Source organism: Theobroma umbraticum, unplaced genomic scaffold (assembly GCF_002168275.2).
Source record: "Theobroma umbraticum cultivar Fairchild unplaced genomic scaffold, ASM216827v3 scaffold_204.0, whole genome shotgun sequence".
NCBI lineage: Eukaryota > Viridiplantae > Streptophyta > Magnoliopsida > Malvales > Malvaceae > Theobroma > Theobroma umbraticum.
In genome coordinates, this window is record NW_018397267.1 from 5,195,775 (window position 1) to 5,214,740 (window position 18,966).

At 33.9% G+C, this 18,966-nt stretch overlaps 3 protein-coding genes across 4 annotated transcripts; 1 reads left to right on the plus strand and 2 right to left on the minus strand.

Moving 5' to 3' along the window:
* Positions 1-1,555: 1,555 nt before the first annotated feature.
* LOC110424254 (protein DEEPER ROOTING 1) lies at positions 1,556-4,316 on the minus strand. The gene is made up of 6 exons (XM_021438799.2): positions 3,966-4,316; positions 3,734-3,806; positions 2,513-3,060; positions 2,251-2,422; positions 2,087-2,144; positions 1,556-1,953 (listed from the first exon to the last, which is right to left on the minus strand). Exons 1-5 carry the CDS (start codon positions 3,969-3,971, stop codon positions 2,125-2,127), a joined length of 819 nt encoding a protein of 272 aa, XP_021294474.1. The 5' UTR covers positions 3,972-4,316; the 3' UTR covers positions 1,556-1,953; positions 2,087-2,124.
* A 7,080-nt stretch (positions 4,317-11,396) lies between these two features.
* On the plus strand, positions 11,397-12,921 carry LOC149526708 (uncharacterized). The gene is made up of 3 exons (XM_089784899.1): positions 11,397-11,928; positions 12,027-12,442; positions 12,543-12,921. Exons 1-3 carry the CDS (start codon positions 11,397-11,399, stop codon positions 12,753-12,755), a joined length of 1,161 nt encoding a protein of 386 aa, XP_089641025.1. The 3' UTR covers positions 12,756-12,921.
* Positions 12,922-13,043: 122 nt separating this feature from the next.
* On the minus strand, positions 13,044-15,915 carry LOC110424255 (Nucleoside diphosphate kinase family protein). Of its 2 annotated transcripts, none has more exons than XM_021438800.1 (6): positions 15,712-15,915; positions 15,416-15,494; positions 15,076-15,303; positions 14,367-14,474; positions 13,990-14,099; positions 13,044-13,320 (listed from the first exon to the last, which is right to left on the minus strand). In XM_021438800.1, the coding sequence occupies exons 2-6, from the start codon at positions 15,478-15,480 to the stop codon at positions 13,226-13,228; spliced, it is 606 nt and encodes a 201-aa protein (XP_021294475.1). In that variant the 5' UTR covers positions 15,481-15,494; positions 15,712-15,915; the 3' UTR covers positions 13,044-13,225. The 2 variants fall into 2 exon arrangements, with proteins under 2 accessions (XP_021294475.1, XP_021294476.1); XM_021438801.1 differs by having other exon boundaries at positions 13,044-13,764.
* Positions 15,916-18,966: the final 3,051 nt, after the last annotated feature.

Here is an 18,966-nt window from a genome sequence, read left to right on the forward strand (position 1 = left end):
ACTAACCGTGGATGTGAGTACGTGGGTGAAGCTCATTGGTCAGACGCGAAGTCAACAGAGAAATGGTGGAAGACTTTGTCATAGAATGGAACACTACTGGAATTTTGATGCATTTATTTTCCCTCATCTTTTAATTAGTAAGATGATTAGTGTTAACATCCATTAGTGAGAAGACTAATTGAAGGTCTTGAATGATAGAAAAAGACTTGAGAAGCAATCAATGGCTCTAATCAACAAAAGGCTCCAATCTTTGTGACAAAGACTACCAAATAAAGAGAACAAAGGTAAAAATTATGATGATTAATGCTGTAATGGGCTAATCCAAAGCAATATTTGATGTACTAAGAATACTAAAGCTAGGGATCATTCGTGCCTCAATGGGGCCCTCTTCTTTTTTTTTTCTTTTTCTTTTTTCTTTTGGTGATTTGATTAAAAGAATTCCTTGTATTCTACTGCCACGTTGCCAATTTGCATTATCATAAATTTTAAAAGATAAGTATCAAAATTTTGGTTTTATTTTAAAGTAGTAATGTGCTCATTTCATTACTCTTTTTAAGAATACCATTTCTTAATTAATTAAACAATCGAGGATTGACTTTTTGTTTGTTCATTGAATTACACAAATGAAGATAGAATTTTTTTGTTTTCTTTTTTTTTTTAAATGTTAAAAACACTAACATACTATCTCTGTTTTTTTTTTTGAATGATTATTATTGGAAAAAAAGCCAAAGTAAACGAATATTCTTGAATGAGGAGTACCCTGCCTTGGAAATTTAGGGCTGTTGGAGTATCCAGTATATATATATATATATATATATATTACAAAGCATGAAAAAAATGTTCAATCATCCACAAAATTCCAAATTTTTATATTATTTTCAAGATATAATATTTTTTTGTCACTTTTGATGTTATTTCTATCAAAATTTTCAAGTAAAAGCTATTCGACACCGATGTTAACATAAAAATAAATTACAGAAGAGGTAATATTTAATATGATTAGCATCCATTCTCTAGATCTATAAATGAGAGAAAACTAATTTATTATAAACGTAAAAATTACAATAGATACAAAACATTTAAAATAAAACACTAAACTAGAGTTTTGAAGCAAATCCAGCTTCTACCCCTTGTAATGTTTAAGCTAGTGAAGTACCTTTTATTTCACATAATCCGGGGTTTTTTTCAATTTTTTCTTGCATCTACAACTTTGTAAAACCTTACTGCAAACTCATTTTTCACATTAAAATCTTTAGTAATTTTGAATGTTAAGACCCACTCCATGTCCTATACATTAAGAAATCTTATATTCATTAAGTATATTTACTCTTTAAGTAAACTTAATCATCAGATAATTCTCATTAAATAAAATTCAACCAAACCCCAAACTGATTTACCACTAAAATTTGAGTCAAAATGTCAAATTTCTATCCCATTGGGCATCGACACTGGATTTGCAACTTTTCATCAACAAATGAGATTAATCTAAACTTGGTTTCTAAAAGACTAATTGATTGGAACTCGAGACATTATTCGCACAATCAAGATTCCCGCATCTCAATAATTTCTTGTCAATCAAAATATTATTCACCTCAAATCCATCTTACAAAAGGTGAAGCTTTAACAAATGAAAAAGAAAGAAGGTGTAATAAAATAGGATCAAAATAAATAATCTCTAGCTGTGCCAGTGCTAATACAGACATCCGTTTGAGGTATCTGGGAACATGGGTTGCACTGCATTCACAGTGACGACCATGAAAAAAAAAAAAGTGGGGGAAGCACAGCTAGCACAAAATAGCAATCATTGCTGTCTGCATTGTACAATTTTTGGTCCTGTAATTTCGAGCCACCGCATCAAATTTATTCATAGATTTTACTCCTTTGAAATGTCTGTTCTGAATAAATAAAGGCAGCTGTTCCAAGTTTTTGAATCCTAGATTTCAACATTGGAAGCTGCAGAGTTTGATTTCCATGAAGTTAGTTAGAAAAGAATGAACACTTTAGAATATTAATCATGGAAGCAGTTATAGCAAGAAATTAATGAAGGGTTTCCTTTTTTTTTTTTTGTTAAAAATATTCTTCTTACCTTGCAATCTTTGGTGCTTTGAAATATAGAGGTAGACTTTAGATTTCTAGAACAATATCTGCAATATGTAAAAAACAAGACGTCAAAAGCAGTAATTAAAAAACATAATTTGTTGGTTTTTGACAAAAAATAAAATCTATCATGAAAATCCAAAAATGACTTACATTCAGAATCTGTCTTGACCCATTTCAATCCATCTTCACTCTTTTTCTCCTGTGTTCCATCTTGATTATTTTGCCGTTTTGGTGTTTGTTTGTCCTCTAAGTACTTCTTCATGGATGATGCTCGAGAAGGATTTTGACTGTAAATCTTCTTGTGAAGCATTACCCTCAAAAGCTGTAGATGACAATCGTTGATTAACAAAAGAAATTCAATCAAAGAAGAAAAGAGAGAATGTGCAGTTAATAACTCATGATGTGCTTATACCTTCTCCATTCTTGATTCTTGTAGTGTATCGCTCAAACTTGGAGCAGGTGAAAACCCACCTGTACAAACAAACATCTTCTTGAGAAGGAAAGAAATTGATTTTTTCCCAATGGCTTTCTTCTTATTTTCCGCACAGATGTCTTTGCATCTGCCAAGGATAACGCTAATGGTCCGATCAATATCTTCCTCTCTGTCCCCTGAATCACTGCAAAGTGCATTACTAATTCTCCTGTCCACTTCCAAGCTGGATGGACAATTAAGAAATCTATCCAATGGTAAATTTGCGAGTTCTTTTTCCACATCGGAAGTCGGTTTTCGGGACAAGAGCTTTGTTAGCTCCTTCTGTAGTTTCCCAACTTCTTCAGGTGTAAACTCTTGTAAATCCTCGGAGGAAGATGGTTCCTCTTGAATATCGGACGGATGATCCTGTTGAATGGTATTTTGGCATTGAGGGTTTTCTTTAAGGTCATTGTTACCAAAAGTTCCTATTGCCAACAATCCATGAGGCCAATCACTGAACTCTTCTCGTGGCTCTTGTTTCATACGATCTACATAAAAACAAGAAGAAGAAAACAAGAAGAAGAAAACAAGAACAAGAAACGAGATATTAATTCAGGAGTATAACTATTTTTTTATTTTAGCTTTGTTTGGTCTAGATTGAAGATCACATGTGCAGCATGTCCCACTTGTCCTGTGGCATTATCAGGCTCTTCAAGCCTCCATGGTGCAGTTTTTTAACGACAAAAGAACATGCATGTGTGAAAAACTTAGATCCCCTGTCCCTTTTTTCTTCGGTTTTTACAAACATGAAGAATTTACTTGCGGAAGTGCATGAGTAATCGACCACTGGTAAACAAGAGATGTAGGGCAACCTACATTACTCAACAACATTTCATGTGACTTGGAACAGCGTTCCAGCTTGAAACTTAATCAGGCTTAATTACCCTATCGACTACAGTGTTTGTGGAAACAACATCTCTTAGACACCCTGATATTGTCATTTATGATCATTATTCAAGCCAAATTGAAGCTAGCTAGGTTCTTCTATATCTTGAAATTAATTAATATTGGCTTGGATGAGGGATGGAATGAGAAAACTTTTACTTCACAGTAACAATATAAGAATAGATACCGATAAATGTCAAAATATATATGTGTGAGTGCATGCATGAAGTAAGTCTTAAAACTAGAAGAAACAAAAAGAAGACAAAGAATGCTTACGAGTAGCTGAAGCTGTGTTTGGTTTACTGCTCCCTTGTTTCCCATTAAGCTTCTTTTGCATCCAACCAAAGAACTGCAATCAAACATGTCAAAGGCTTGATCAAACTTATGTGGTGGATTCCTCTTGTAGATGTGAATTTGATCTCATACCGTGATTCATTACATTGAAAAACTAATCTTCACTTTCTTTCTCAAAAACGCAGGGGTAGAGAAACATGGCAAACAAACTTACCTTCATTTTCAGATGTAGTACCGGAAACTAATCTGCCTTTCCAGGAATGAAACTGGGGAGCGATTTCTAATGAATATTTGAAAAGAGGTGCTGGTGGAGGTGGTGGAAATGTATTTGCAGAGCTGGGGTGTAAAACTGCAGATCTTAAAAGCCAATGAGAATTGAGCTTTGGAAGTATAAATATATGGATTTGGTTTTGATGAATTTCATGACCATTCGTTTATTGGTTCAAGTTCCTAAACAGCGGCCTTTTGCAATTTCATCCCTCCTTCCCACCTTTTGTTTCTTAGTGTTTAACCTTTTCTTCTGTAAGCTCCGAACCTCTTACCCTCTCACCTTGTACAACTAATATACCCATTCCCCCACTATAGCTTAAAGACATTCTCTCCGGAATATATAATCTATGCATGTATGTCCATATCTATGTATAGAACACGTGAGCTGGGGGATACCGTGGGCACGCTTCAGGAACATCCGGCTGCAGGCGCCCTCGTGGCACCGGTTAGTCCATTAGATCACGAAAATGCTGATTTCAAGACAATATTTCTAGTAAAAGTGCAAGAATCAATCTCTATAAATTATCCAACGGTGGTGGGAGTGACACAAGAAGGTTATTGAAGATCTTGTTGCAAAAAAGGTTTAAACGACAACTTGTCACATGATATAACAAAAAATCTTGCGTTATACACTGTTCCCTTTTGATGTTAACATAATTTTCATGATCCTTCTAACTTGCATGATCAACTATATATATTTTCAATTTTTCATCATTTACTAGGATGTTAAGCTCTCACATGTTATAAACTGGAAACTATCGAAACCTATGTTGAAGACATTACTTGACATCATACCTTGCTTAAAAATTATTGTCTTTTTCAATACTCTCATTCGATTGTAAAAGGTAAAGGAAAATGTTGTCTACTTAGAGAGTTAGGCAGCATGTCAAAACATGGTGGATTGTCAAACAAAGCATGCATGGATACACATACAGAGGGCTTGAGTGTGATGTGAATTATATTTTCTTGCATAATTTGATTTGCTGTGCCATGAGTTTTCAGATAAAATTAGTAAAAGAGACAATTTATTTATCATCAGACTGTATTTGGAGTCATTCTCCATATAGTAGTTTCTGTTTTACTAATATATATGGTATCCGTTAAATTGAAGTGGAATTAAGTAGTTATAAGTAAATTCAGCAAAGAAAACCAAACTGATTTTCTGACAGCTAACCAAACATTGAAGCATGGAGCAACAGAGTTATAATAAAGTGGTTAAGGGTGGTGAGATTTGGACTCATTGAGGTAACATTTTGAGAGAAGAAGCCCCACACTCTCGTGGGAATGTCCCCCCTCACCCACCAAATCAGCCCCTGAATCTCACCTGCTACTGAATGTAGGGCACCTTAAACCCACCAAGACCATTTACCTGTTTGATTCCATGAACAATATGACAACGACCAACAGCAATTTTAGTACAAACGAGAGTAATGCTTTACCATGATCAATAAAGCCATGTGTTACTTCAAGGGGAAAGGATGTTAGCTTTTGGCTACTAGATGAGAAAATAATTAACGGGAAGACAAACCTTTCCCCTTTCATGTAACAGATGTATGGTGTCGGTAATAAAGTTTTGTAACATCAATTGTGTCTTTTCCTTTCACTTTAAATCGAAAAAGAGGCTCAACATTTTGTGGTGCAATCATGCAGGGTGGTTTTTGGTAGAAAGGCCCCGTAGGCAAGAGCTACATTCTTCATTTAGTCCCAAATTATTTCACTTAATTTTTCAGGCTTTCATGTCTAATACCCGAAATGCTTAAGTCGACTTGAAACCAAGTATATGTAGGTACATTCTAGTTTTCATTCTTTGTACTAAAGCAAAGGAATCTTCCTTGCAAAATACTGTTGAAATACAGGGCTGATCAAATCTATCTTAAAGATGAGAACCAATGGAAACTTCAATTAATTCCATTGCAAATCCCAATGTTGATTGAGCCAGATCACTCTAGTACAAGCATCTTTAGGAACAGCAAAGCTAGTTTACATGTCATTCGTTCCTTGCTTTGATGAATAAAGTTACAAACCCATGCAAAATTTGGTGATACTAGTATAATTTTTCTCCTTTTGGCTTTAAATATTTTTACTTGCGAAGAAAAGAAAAATGGGAGTATCTTCGAGACAATTAGACAGAGCCAGGCAAGAAACCGAGCAGTAAGTTCCCGGGAAGGGCACAGGGCCTCCAATTTACCCGCAACAATGACTCTTCAGTTTCTCCAATCAAATGCCACTAGGAATTTTCTACTCGGCAAAACTTAGGACCCATTAGGCACGAGCCAATCACGTGATTGGCACAAAACCGAACGTCGCTCTTGCCACGTCAGAGTGGCTTTCACAAAAAGACGTTGGATTAAGTTCGGTGACAGCCGTAGGCTACGTGTCATACAGTCAAAGACAAAGTGATATCCCATCATCTGCTGTCGGTCCAACACGTGTCCCAAAGGGGTCGGGTTGACTTTCTACAACTATCCATTTTATTCCCCAGACCCGCCATTAGAAAACCCGTTCCATGATCTGTCATACATAGTACCTTAATTTTACCAATCGACTTATCAATAGATTCAAACAGTATCCAAGGCAAACCAAGATAGTAGTAATTAAACTAGATATAAACAGAGATAATAATCAATAAATAAATAATAAGATTACAAAAAAAAGTTTTGAATTAATCTAAATAATTTTTATTACTTGACACGAATTAAGTTTTGAATCACAAATGAAAAACTTACATGAAAGCTTGTGCCAACCTCCAAGCGAGGAGGATTATTAAACTCGGATTGGTTAATTGTGTGGTTTATATGGGTTTACGTGGCTAATTGCATCGAATTAAGCATAATGAAGAGCACAATGAGCTATGTGTAGTGTTCTTTGGTTAATTAGATTGCTAAACCAATGCAAGAACATGAAACCTTTGAAAAGCGTATGGAAGGAAAAAAATCTTAGCCTAAAGACCTTGTATCGTCATCTAACTCGTCACAGTAATGCTGCTTATAAAGGGTTTTTGGTTTAACTAATATGTTTTTAAAGAAAAGAAAAATGAATGACCTCGAGATGCATGTGACAAGGAAACGAAAAGGGGAGTCAAAACTCAAGGATGCACTCCCACCAAGACAAACAGAGAAGATAGCAAAGCCATGTGAGTTATTTCATCTACTAGATGTCTAGGGTTTAGGAACCAAACTAAAATTTGCAAAGCTTACTAATTCTGGAATGGTTAGGAACATTGGCTACCATAAACTAAGTCCTGCGGTGATGTGGACCTCAATCCTCCAGGAGGTGGAGGCCATCATGCTTTTGACTAGCTCGCTTTTTATTGGATCTTCACTTATAATCTAATCAAATGCATTAAAAGATTAAGCAAATGTTTCTATGTTGGCAGAAAGGCCACGAGAAGCTGCTAGAACAAGATACACCATGTATTACATATTACTAACAGGATGGTAATAAAGTACGGCCCTTTGTTCTCAATAATTAACAAAGGGAAAAAGTAGTCCTCCATTCTTGGCCGCTAACGAGGACTTTGTTTGTTTACTTACGGTTGATGGGAGGACCAGCCCTCCCCAACCCAAGCTTGGTGTACTATTTTCTGGAGGTTAATTAATGTCGACCAGATCAGAGCAATTACAAACGTGATTACATGCTTAATTATATATATATCAAGTCCAGCTGTCCACGTGGGCCAATAACATGTGTCCCATTTTTGCCATGCATGCACTAGTTAGTTGTTAATAACAGAGCTGAACTTAATTATTTCCTTAATTCATTTTCCTTCATGGAAAGAAGTGGTAAAATGGATATACCTTACACGTTGGGAATTGGACAAACGATTCAGACTTGAACTCATTGCTCAAGTGTTTGTTCAGTCAAACTCAAGTAAGTATCGTGATCGTGCCTTGGAAGATTTCCGTTGCAGTGAGTGCTGAAAAGGACGATGGACAGACGAGTACAGGGAATTTCTGCATATCGTCAAAGGTGTACAGGGGTTTTTCTCTTTTTCTTTTGTCTTGCTACTGCTGATTGGTTTTGGCTAAGGTCTGTTTGCCTTTTGATTGGGGTTGTTGTCCATGGGCATTCAGGGCATGTGTCTACAGGTTGTTTTTGTGTGCGTGCAGATTTGGTTTTGAATGAGGATAGGGAGTCGTTTAACCTTCTATATCTGTAAAGTTGTTGAATGAGATGAAATGAATGACTTTCAGCCTTTCAAAAAAAATAATAATAAACTTCAAAAATTCTCAAGATGTGGAATTGATCCGGTCGGGCTCTCTAATTACACTTTTATGGAAGTTAATTTGCCTTCACACTTCCATTCTGTTTGCGTAAAATCCATGTTTCTCTTCTTTGCATCTATTCCTAGCTTTGCTGCTACTACGTCCTATCATATATGCCATTCACTGGTAACAAGTTATCGACGTACGACATTGCTGTATTTTACTCCATTCCATCCTTAAAAGTGGGAGGCAAGCCAAGGAGTTGATTGTCTGAAAGCTAAAGGGTAATCCCTTCACAATAATTTGGCATTTGTATATCTCTCGTGTTTTGCGTGAGCTTTTATAGAGCAGTGTAATTTACACTAAGGCAAAAGAATTGAAGAAAAAGAATCCCATTTTTCCACTGTAAAAATCATTTTCCACCCTAGCCTGCCTTTGCATTCATCGCCATCACAAAACTGAATTACATTCGCAATTGGTTTTCTAGCTCCTTGCCAACACTCATTTCGGTCAACAGCGACTAGCCTGTGATGCTGACCAAAAGTACGTTTCTTTTTTCTTTTAATAATTTTAAGGACAGATCATTTTAAAATTTAAACAAATAATCTCACCCTTATATTTGAATATGCAATTTATTATACACTGTTCCTTGAAGTTTTTAAACTCTAATACCATGTTTGGTTGGAGGAATGGAATAACCGTTCCTCTGTTCCTAGCATTCGGTTCATGAAACGACTGTCCTGAAGAATGGTTTGGTAATAGCCATTACATATCGGAGGGAATAGACAAAAAAATACAATCGTACAAAATTACTCTTCATTAATTTAAAAATTATCCTTTTAGATAAGATGTAATTTGTTCATTTTCACATTTTCTTTCTCTCTCTACCCATCTCCTTCTTTCTCTAAATTAAACTAAAATTTTAATATAAATTATGAAAACTAATATTCTAAATTTAAAAATTAAATTAAAATTTTAATATTAATAACAATATTTAATTTTTAATTTTTTATAAAAATCATTCAATGCAATTAAAATTTTTATTTACAAATAGTAATCATTTAATGCAATTAGATTCTAATTTACAAATTGGGTAAATTTTATTGATATCTATAATAGATAAAAAATATTCATTTTCGTTAATCTAAAAATTTTCTAACATTGCTACTCATGTAGATTAATTTATTAATTTTTTTAAATATATATGCAGTGACCGTCTAACTTATCCATTTTAAAAACTTCACCATGTATCCTATTTAATTCATTACGTCCTTGAGCACATCAAGCTTTAGTTAAATTGAGTAGTGGTGATAAAAAAAGAATTTATATTTAATATATCATCAATAGGAATTTCATAATATACTGTCAAATTAAGAATAACATATAACTTGTCATCTCCCATGGGAAGTTTTTAAAATCTATATGAATGATAAATGCTTATTCGAAAAGACAATAAGCAACGGTGTCTACAGATACGGTGGGCATGGCCCCTGATGAACTGAGCTTGAGCATAGTTTTAGGTTGAAGCCCAACTTTATTAATTTATTTTATCAACAAATATTATATTTTTAGGAAATTTTAATTTTAATTAAAATATAAAGTATTATTTTAATAATAAAATAATAATAGTTAAATAGGCGAGCTAGGTCAAGCTCGATTTTGATTTTAAGAAAGAGAGGTCCAATAAGCGTAACCTAATCCGACCCATGAACAGTTTAATCATAAATATTGGTATGTTTCATGGAATTGCAAAACTGTGTAGACTCACAATTTATCATAATATAAACTAATTAAAATTACCATTAGATTTATGTTACGATGTGGAGGTTGCCAAAATGTTTGTAAATCAGCAAGTGTCTAATTTGTTTAAAACAAAAAGATTTAGATGTTAAATATTTAAATTTTCATTTAATTAGTATTTTTTAAAAGAGAATTTCTATAAACTTATATAGAATTATATATTATGTAAACCATATCGGTATTCATCAACAAATTATAAGATATTGGCTAATTAACTAAACTTAAAAGTAACTTCATAATTCATTGATATGATTTGATGGTTAAACTGCACGTCAAAATGAAAACAGCCAAAAATTATTTATTTAATTTTTTATTATTTTAAAATTTTTTTGTATTTTACATACGATTTGAAAATAAGAATCCATAGTCATCTTATTAGAAGAAAACCCATTATTTAAAACATGTAGAGAATAAGCTAACTAGAAAGGTTTTATCAAAAACTGTTGTTATAGTTTTCCATCATATATATATATGCCTGTGACAAAGTCAATATATTAACACTGATGCTTTAAATTCTGAAAATAGATATAATTAAAATGAATTTTCAGTTGTTTTAGCCATAATTTTGACGGAGGCCAGTAGGATAGCTGCAAGGGCGACCGCGCACAGCTGGGGTTCGCCGGAAGTTAAGGAAAGTTGGAGCAGAGTGCAACTATATGTACTGGTTCTACTTAGCCTGACTCTAAATATCGTCCTTATCGCATTTGGATATGTAATAAAGAATAGAAGAGGCAAAACTTGGGTTGCCTTAGTGACTCGTGCAGGATACTTCGCTGGAGACTTGGCGGCAACTACTGCTTTAACTACCCTCCTGAAGCGCCAATCATCTGGGAGAGTCAATGCACTCCCAAGTTTTTTGGGCTCCCTTCCTACTGTCGCACCTTGGCAGCACCGAAACCATTGCTGCTAATTTTTTCGACGAAAAGAAATTGTTGCGATTATACACGTTAGGCCTGATCATCCAGTTCGGGATAGCTTGTTACATCTTTGGGAGGTTCGAACGGGGAAATGATAACACCTTGGCTCACATAGCCATTCCTATATTTATAGCCGGGTTTATCAAGTGCGTGGAACGGCTTTGGATTCTCAGGTTCTCAGGTTTTAAACATTTTACAATTTCCACATTATTAGGAGTTCCCCCTAGCAAGTTTAGACCCAAACCGGAAGGGCAAAGTGAGCAGTAGTATAAGCAGCTGGATGATCATTTAGACCGGAAACCCATAATTCCACAAGCTAGGCATCTCCATCGAGCATATCTATCATTTATGATGTGCATGCCAGTCTTTTCAGATATCAATCTCAGGATTTACAAAACGTTGAGTGACATCTTCAGCCTGAATAAAAATATGTCAGCAAAAGAGGCCTTCAAAATGGTAGACTCCGAACTAAATTTATTGTTCGACGTTCCTTACCCCAAGACTATTATATATCATATTCAGCTAGGGTTCATCCTTCGCTTCATATACTTCTTGTCTTCTACTGGAGCATTATTGGCCTTCTCATGTGCTTATACTCACAAGCATTATCACCTTTTAGCCGAAATTGTCTTAACTTACATGCTGCTGGTTGGAGCATTTTTGGCGGATGGCACTGCAGTCATTTCACATATACTATCCAATTGGACAATGCAGTGGTTGACCACTCCCAGCACCTGGCGGCTCCTCCCTAGGTGTGTCCATCCATATATTGCTTATTGTTTGGAGTTAAAAATGTCGATGCAGGGCCAGGGAGTAGAATACATGGCACAGCACAGCCTCTTAAATTATTGCCTTAAGGCCAAGGTAAACAAGTTTAATGCAGCCATCAAGAAGCTAGTCGACGCCAAAAGGATTCTAAAGGTGTTCTGGGACATCCAGAAGTATGCTTGGGTGGATGTGAGTCCTACTTGGGCCCTTGTGGATGGTGGTTTAAAGGAACTCATTCTCTCTCGTCTCCAACAAAAACGTGAAAAATATGAAAAATGAAAGTTCAAATTCTCATGTCTCTCAAATTTAGTACAGAAAGGAGCTCGGACGTGCTAAAAGATAAAGGAATTGAAATCTATGAAAATCTTCACTGGAGCTTAACCAAGGTAGAATTTACCCACAACCTCCTCCTTTGGCATATTGCTACTGATATTCTTTTCCATTATCATAAAAGAAGATATCCGAGCAGTTGTGGCAGAAATAACATCCAAATTAGTAAGAAATTATCTGATTACATGATGCACCTCCTTGTCATGCGTTCGTTTATGCTTCGCAGAGGCATTGGTCAGCTAAGGTACAGAGTTACCTGCTTGGAAGCTTTGGACTTTTTTGGTTGGCAAATGAAAATAGATAGCCAGACTTGGCTGAAGTTGCCCCGACATTGCTTGACCTTGACAATATTGAATCTCAAACTTTCCTCTCGGAGGGGGAAGGTGAAGGTGGGAAATCAGTAAAGGGTGTTAACTTGCGAAGCAATTGCATTCTTTCACTGTGGATGCAAGGTGGAATCCTGAAGAGCAATGGGAAATAATTTGCTGTGTGTGGTTAGAGATGCTGTTTTCTGCGGCATATGACTCTGACTGGAAAGAACATGCATACCAGCTTGCGCAGGGAGGAGAGCTGCTCACTCATGTGGCCCTTCTCATGGCACATCTTGGTTTATGCAAACATCTTTGCATGACCAAGCTTCCAAAGGAGCACAAGGGGCGTATGCCTCACTGGGATTGGGATCACCTCATTCAGATGACTTCTTACTTGGCTTAACATGCAGCTACCCTACACTCAGATCTGCCTCCCTGCTTATTGCTTGGCTTCCTGCAGTTTCTCTTTTCTTTTAGTCCCTTCCCAGCCCAACTTTCTGTCTTATAATAATTTTAGTAAATATTTCAGAAGCTTCACTCTCTATTTGGTTGCTTGAGAGGATATCAGAAAAATGTTTGATTTGCTCTTAAAGGAAAATATACATACTGTAACATCCACTCAGAAAAATTAGCTGTCCAGTGTTGCTACAGTTAGAAACTAAACCGATTTCCAGCTACAATAGAGAGCATGTAATCTAATACTGTAAAATTCTTACAATCTAAGCCAAATGGAGTACGTAAAGTGTCTCCAATGTCCATAGTGCAGGTTTTTCTATGATGCCATAACAAGATGAATGGCTAGAATTAATTGTTAAAATCTCACAAAATAGATACTGTAATTTATATTCTTCATAGAATCGTACTCCCCTTTATCTATGACATTATAGCATTTCCTTCAAACTGCATACAATCATTTTTGGAGGGCAAGCAACAAGTCATCCATTGTACAAAATCCCACATTAGATCACCTGGCATATATGAACCCTACAAACCTATCAAATCACATAACAACCCAAGACAATGAACTTGTAAATGGTAAAAGATGAGAAACACGTTGGAAAGATGCCATGGGCAAGCCATAAAGGGATATGAACAATTGTAGGACACTTGATGCTACTAATGTTGTTGATAAACCTCAAATTACTCCATTTTAAGACAGTTGAAGCAAAGAGAAGAGGTTTGTATAGCATTCTGCCTTCACCAGTGATAAATGGTTTATGAGAAGAGGACAGGCTATCCTTGTTGTAGTGCAGGCATTGAAACCAACCCCACCCCTGCCCCACTCGCAGAACAAAAGACAAAAAGAGAGAGAAGTCTATAGTACAAACTTCTAACAATAAGCTTAACCATCATATAGCTTCAGCTTTGAGCACTTGCCAGTTACAGTTCATCGTGCTTTCTGACTGCCTCATCTGGGAAAGCTCAAATATGAAAATGAAAGTAAATATAAAGCCCTTGTTTAGAAAACATGCATTCAGATGACTTTTTCTTTTCTAATAAGGAAATGAAGTCACAATGGAAACTAGGTTATATTTGCTCACTCTGTACTCATTACATATCATCCCATCTCTGTATATCATTGATTTGCATGGTCTAAGTTATATTTCCATTGACTGAAAAGGGGAACAAGAGCTGACCTGGAGGTGTCTCTTTGAAGAAAAATGCAATCTCCCTTTGAGCCGATTGGTGGGAATCCGAACCATGAACACAGTTCTTTTCCAAATCTACCCCGCACATTGCTCTGATGCTGGAAACAGAAGAAACAACCAACATAAAATGCTGATAACTTATGAGTCATGTCATCAAACAATCAAATTTCTTCTAGGATTAAGATATGGAAAGAATATCTAATTCAAAGTTGGCAGGGACCTAAATCTTGTGAGGTAATGGGAGGACAACTAATCTTTGTTTCTGCATGCGTCCAATTTTTCAACTTAAGTAGATCATACAAGAAAAACCACAGAGAAGAGGAATAGAAGCACAAAGTATGAGATCAACAAGAAACATGCGTAACCTTTGAGGATGAGTAATTTTGGCCTTGCCCGCATCAGTGGGTCCAATCAAATGTCGCCAATGAGCAACAGCATCTTCCTTTTCCAAAATCATAACCAACACCGGACCACTGTCAAAAGCGAAATGTCAGTGAGAGAGAGAGCTAGAAACACTTGTGATGTAGCAACTGAGTTTCATGCTACCCCAATTTGCATATTGATATGATATGTAGTTAATCAAAACGCAATTCAAAAGATATGAGATTAACAATTGGCAACATATTCAAATTTGAGACAAGATTTAAACAAATGCTGCATCGACACTTCTCTTTGATCCGCAGCTGAAAAACAGAAAAAAAATTATAGCACCAAAAGTTCAACACAACAAAAGCCGGCTCTAATTAGGCTTGATAATTCAAATAATCAAGTGAAATAATCATGAAAAGGAGTATTTAACAAATAATTTGCTTTTTCACATGCTGAAAATCTCTGCCTCTTCTTCATTCTTTCTGTTGTACCAAATTGAAAATGCATAGAGAATTGATCATCGAAAAAGCACAATATCATTGAGATATATTTTCAACATAGCCAATTGGATTAAGGTATTGACAATATGAAAGTGTGAAAATACATGCATTGCTTTGTCTATGAAAGAACAAAAATAGGCAAAACCTAAGGCAAACTCTGGGTAACTAAAAGACAGCATGAAGTTATCAAGACAAAAGTAATAACCTAGTCATGTATTTAATAAGACTAGTAAAGAAGCTCTTGGAAGAGTGCTCAGCGTAAAAATCTGCTGCATTGTCTTCATCAAGCTGAATTATCATTTCCTTATTGATGTGGAAACCAGATTCCAGAATAACTTTTCTTATCCTATCAGTATAATTACCAGATACTCCATCTGGCTTTATTATACCTAATGTTCTCTCCTTCTCACCACTTCCATTACTCGAACAACACCTACCATATTTTGTTAATAAATCAAGCATTAGAATAAATTAAAATAGCATATAATTCAATAAATATCATACATATATCAATTTTCTTCAACGAATTAACTAAAACGATTTACCTGAAAATTATCAATACCGAAAAGAAGAGAAATCTTGTGAGAAACTGAGTTATGCAAACTTTCATTTTCCGAATCAAAACTGTGAAAAAAGGTATAACAGAGAAAATTATTTGTTAATCCTAATTAACAAAATAATTTAACAACCAATATATAAAAAACTAAGAAGACTTAAATCGAAAGGATAATAATAATAACAGTTGGTTCGTTCAACAGAAGAGAAAAAAAAAATCCCCAATTATTATTATTATTTTTTGTGGATTGTCGGGGGTTCTGTGGGAGATCAGACGAGTACTTACCGGTAAAGTTTTGCCACGAAAATGAGGGGGCGGGAAAATTGAATAACGAAGTTGGAAAATTTCCGGGTGAAAAATTATTTTTGAATATATATTGGTTCGAACACAGGTAAGGCGATTTGTATCTGATCTGATTAGCTGCGTCAGTCCACAGTTAACCGTGATTGGTGAACTTAGAAATTGAAATATGATATCAGCAGTACCCAATCATAATACAGTTATGGCAGAATATTAAAAAAAAACCCTTAAACTATTCAATAAAATCTAAATAAATTCTTATTAATTTATCAAAATCAAAAATAAATTAAACTTTATTGTTTAATTTTACTAAAAATATTTTTTTAGGAAAAGAATAAATTTTTATTGCCTCCTCAATTTGGTAAAAGAAACTCTTTTTACATCATTCAATAATAAACTTCTAACCCTTCTATGGAGGATTACAAAAAACTAAAGCGACGTTTGGTAATTTATAATGTAATGTGATTACAGGTAACGTGATTGCAAGTAATGTGATTATAAAAAAAATAACATTACAATATTTGATATGTAAGTATAAGTATTTTATTAGAAATATAATATTAATTTTTAAAATTACTCTTATTTATTAAAATGTAAGTTTAATATAATTATATTTTTATTATTAATTTTTATATAATATTACTTTTTAAATATATTTTTAATGTCATATATTTTATTTTTATTTCTTATTATAATCTTATATATTTTATTTTCATTTCTTTAATATAATTTTTTATATTAATCATTGCATATTAATTTCTTATATTTTACTTTGTTTTAATTTCTAATTCTTATATTTTATATTTTAATTATAACATTACATAATATTTTTAACAAAGTAATAAAATTGAAAGATAAAAATATCTTTAATAACATTGCAGAGTGTAATATAATATGATTGTATTGGTTTTAGACTACAATCACATCTTACATTACAGTAGTTTGTTGCAAAATAAATAGTGTAATGTAATTTAATTAGACACATTATAAGAAATGTGTTTTCACTTTCCTAATATCGAACACTACCTAAAAAGTTTTCAGAAATAGGAAATCCCTCATTAGTCATATAGTCTACTACAATATTTCCGTTTCAAAACAAATGACGAATTTAAACCTCCAAGTGTCTTTGAATCCAACGTTGAATAATTTGAACAAATTTGAATTTGCACATGAATGATCTTTTTGAGAAGAATGTGCTAGAACAATTAGCCTTTTGTTGATCTGTAAGTCTATTTTTTGAAAGCCAAAGTCTCATTGCATATCCACTCTTCCATTAACCAGCTGAATCGCTTAAAATGCCACCAGCTACCACTTGTCAGATCAATTTCCTATAAGCACGGTTCGAATTTAATAAAATCCAACCAGGGGAAAGAGCTTTCCAATCAGCCAAAATTTCTTGTTGAGAATTGGATGAGCGTCCCTCATTCTCAATGTTTGCCACTTCAACATTTTGCAAAGTTGAGACCATGCTGTATACCATTGACAATCATCGTTCAATAGGAATTTCTGTGTTCTCAAAAATGTATGTGTTCCTCCATTTCCAAAGGAACCAACAGGTAGTCCCAAATATAATATTCCAATGAACAGAGTTATCATTCACATTAGCTTTACCTAAATTAGCCAAAAACGACTGGACAGTAGAAAGATCAAAGAACATGGGATACGCACTTAGCGGTAAGAATTGCGGCCATGTTGCAATAGCTTTAGGGCAATCCCTAAGTAAATGAATAATGTCTCCTCTTCGGCACCACATTGCAAACATAAAGAAGTCTACGACACCTTTCTTCATTTGTCAGAAGTCGATTATGTAAGCATTGAAGAATAAACATCCGAATTCTCTCAGGCCCCTCCCACTTCCATGCTAAGTGCCATTTTCCTGAGCTATAATTTGAATTTGAACTAGCAAGATCTCTCAAAAAATGACATACTGAGGTCATTGTAAAATATCTCAAAGACCATAAAGTTCAATATGGTCTACCAGGGTGATTAACATGATACAGTGCGATGGTCTCAAAATGACTTTGATTTATGTTTCAAGGCATTATAATATAAACCAAAAAAAAAAAACAATCTTGGAGCATTCAAGAGAACATAGCAATAGCATTTTAATAAATTAAATATATAGCAGCTTCTGGAAAATTAAATATTACCTATTCCTCTAATTAAATGTGAATAAATAAATCAACAAGCAGCCATAAACTTTTTTATTATCCATGTAAGATTTAGCCTCATAGTTGTATGAAATGCTTAAAAACTAGTATAGCATAAGAGATTATGCTGAAAAGTTATTTGAGTAAACTGAACAACATTTTTTTAAAATTTTATTGCTATGGTTATTAATCTAATATATATTTTGTAGTATTAAAATCACTTTTGTGTTCATGATATATATTAATTTCTGTGTACCTAACAAATCCGAATAACATCATAATTTTACATTTTGAAAATATGTTCATTTAAACTTAGTGTTGGCCGTGTGATTGGATGAGAAAACTATAGTTTGAAAAACTTACTATATGTTGGATATCTTCAACAATAATAACGTGATATATAATCGCACATCGAAAAAATAAAAATAAAAAAATCCTTTGAATTATTATTTTTATTCAAATAATTATATTTATTCAAATAATTGTATTTATACAACAAGTTATTATTTCAATATTATTTTACTATAAAAAAACTTTATAAGAGTTTAATAATTTTTGTGTCATGTGATAGTGAATACACGATGGATTGATTTCGTTAATATAAAACACAATCCATCATTGAATTCTCTAAATTTATCGCTTATAATTTTTTTGTACAATCACAATGAAAGTGAACAAAACTTTAAAGAAAAGTGACATTAATACAAACTTTAAAGTCTTTTCCTAATAATTTTGAATTTTCAATCTCATTGACATGAAAAATCACAGTTTTTAAACTCAAATTTAAGTGGGAATTGAAAATTTTAAGGTTGTTTGACATTGTATTATATTGTTCAAAATGGCTTTTTGGACCTAAATATAAAAGACTCTAAACTTAACTCTAATTTAAGTCGGTTACTAACTAAGTTAACATTTTTTTTTTGCTTAACTCATGATCTTTTCTTTGATTTTGCTAAATGAACATTATATATACCATGTATGATGTATCCTTTGAAATATTAAGGTAGTGTTTGGTATGAAAAAAGTGAAAGTACATTCCCTACAATGTGTACAATTAAATTATAATGTAATGTTTGACATTACAATGTTT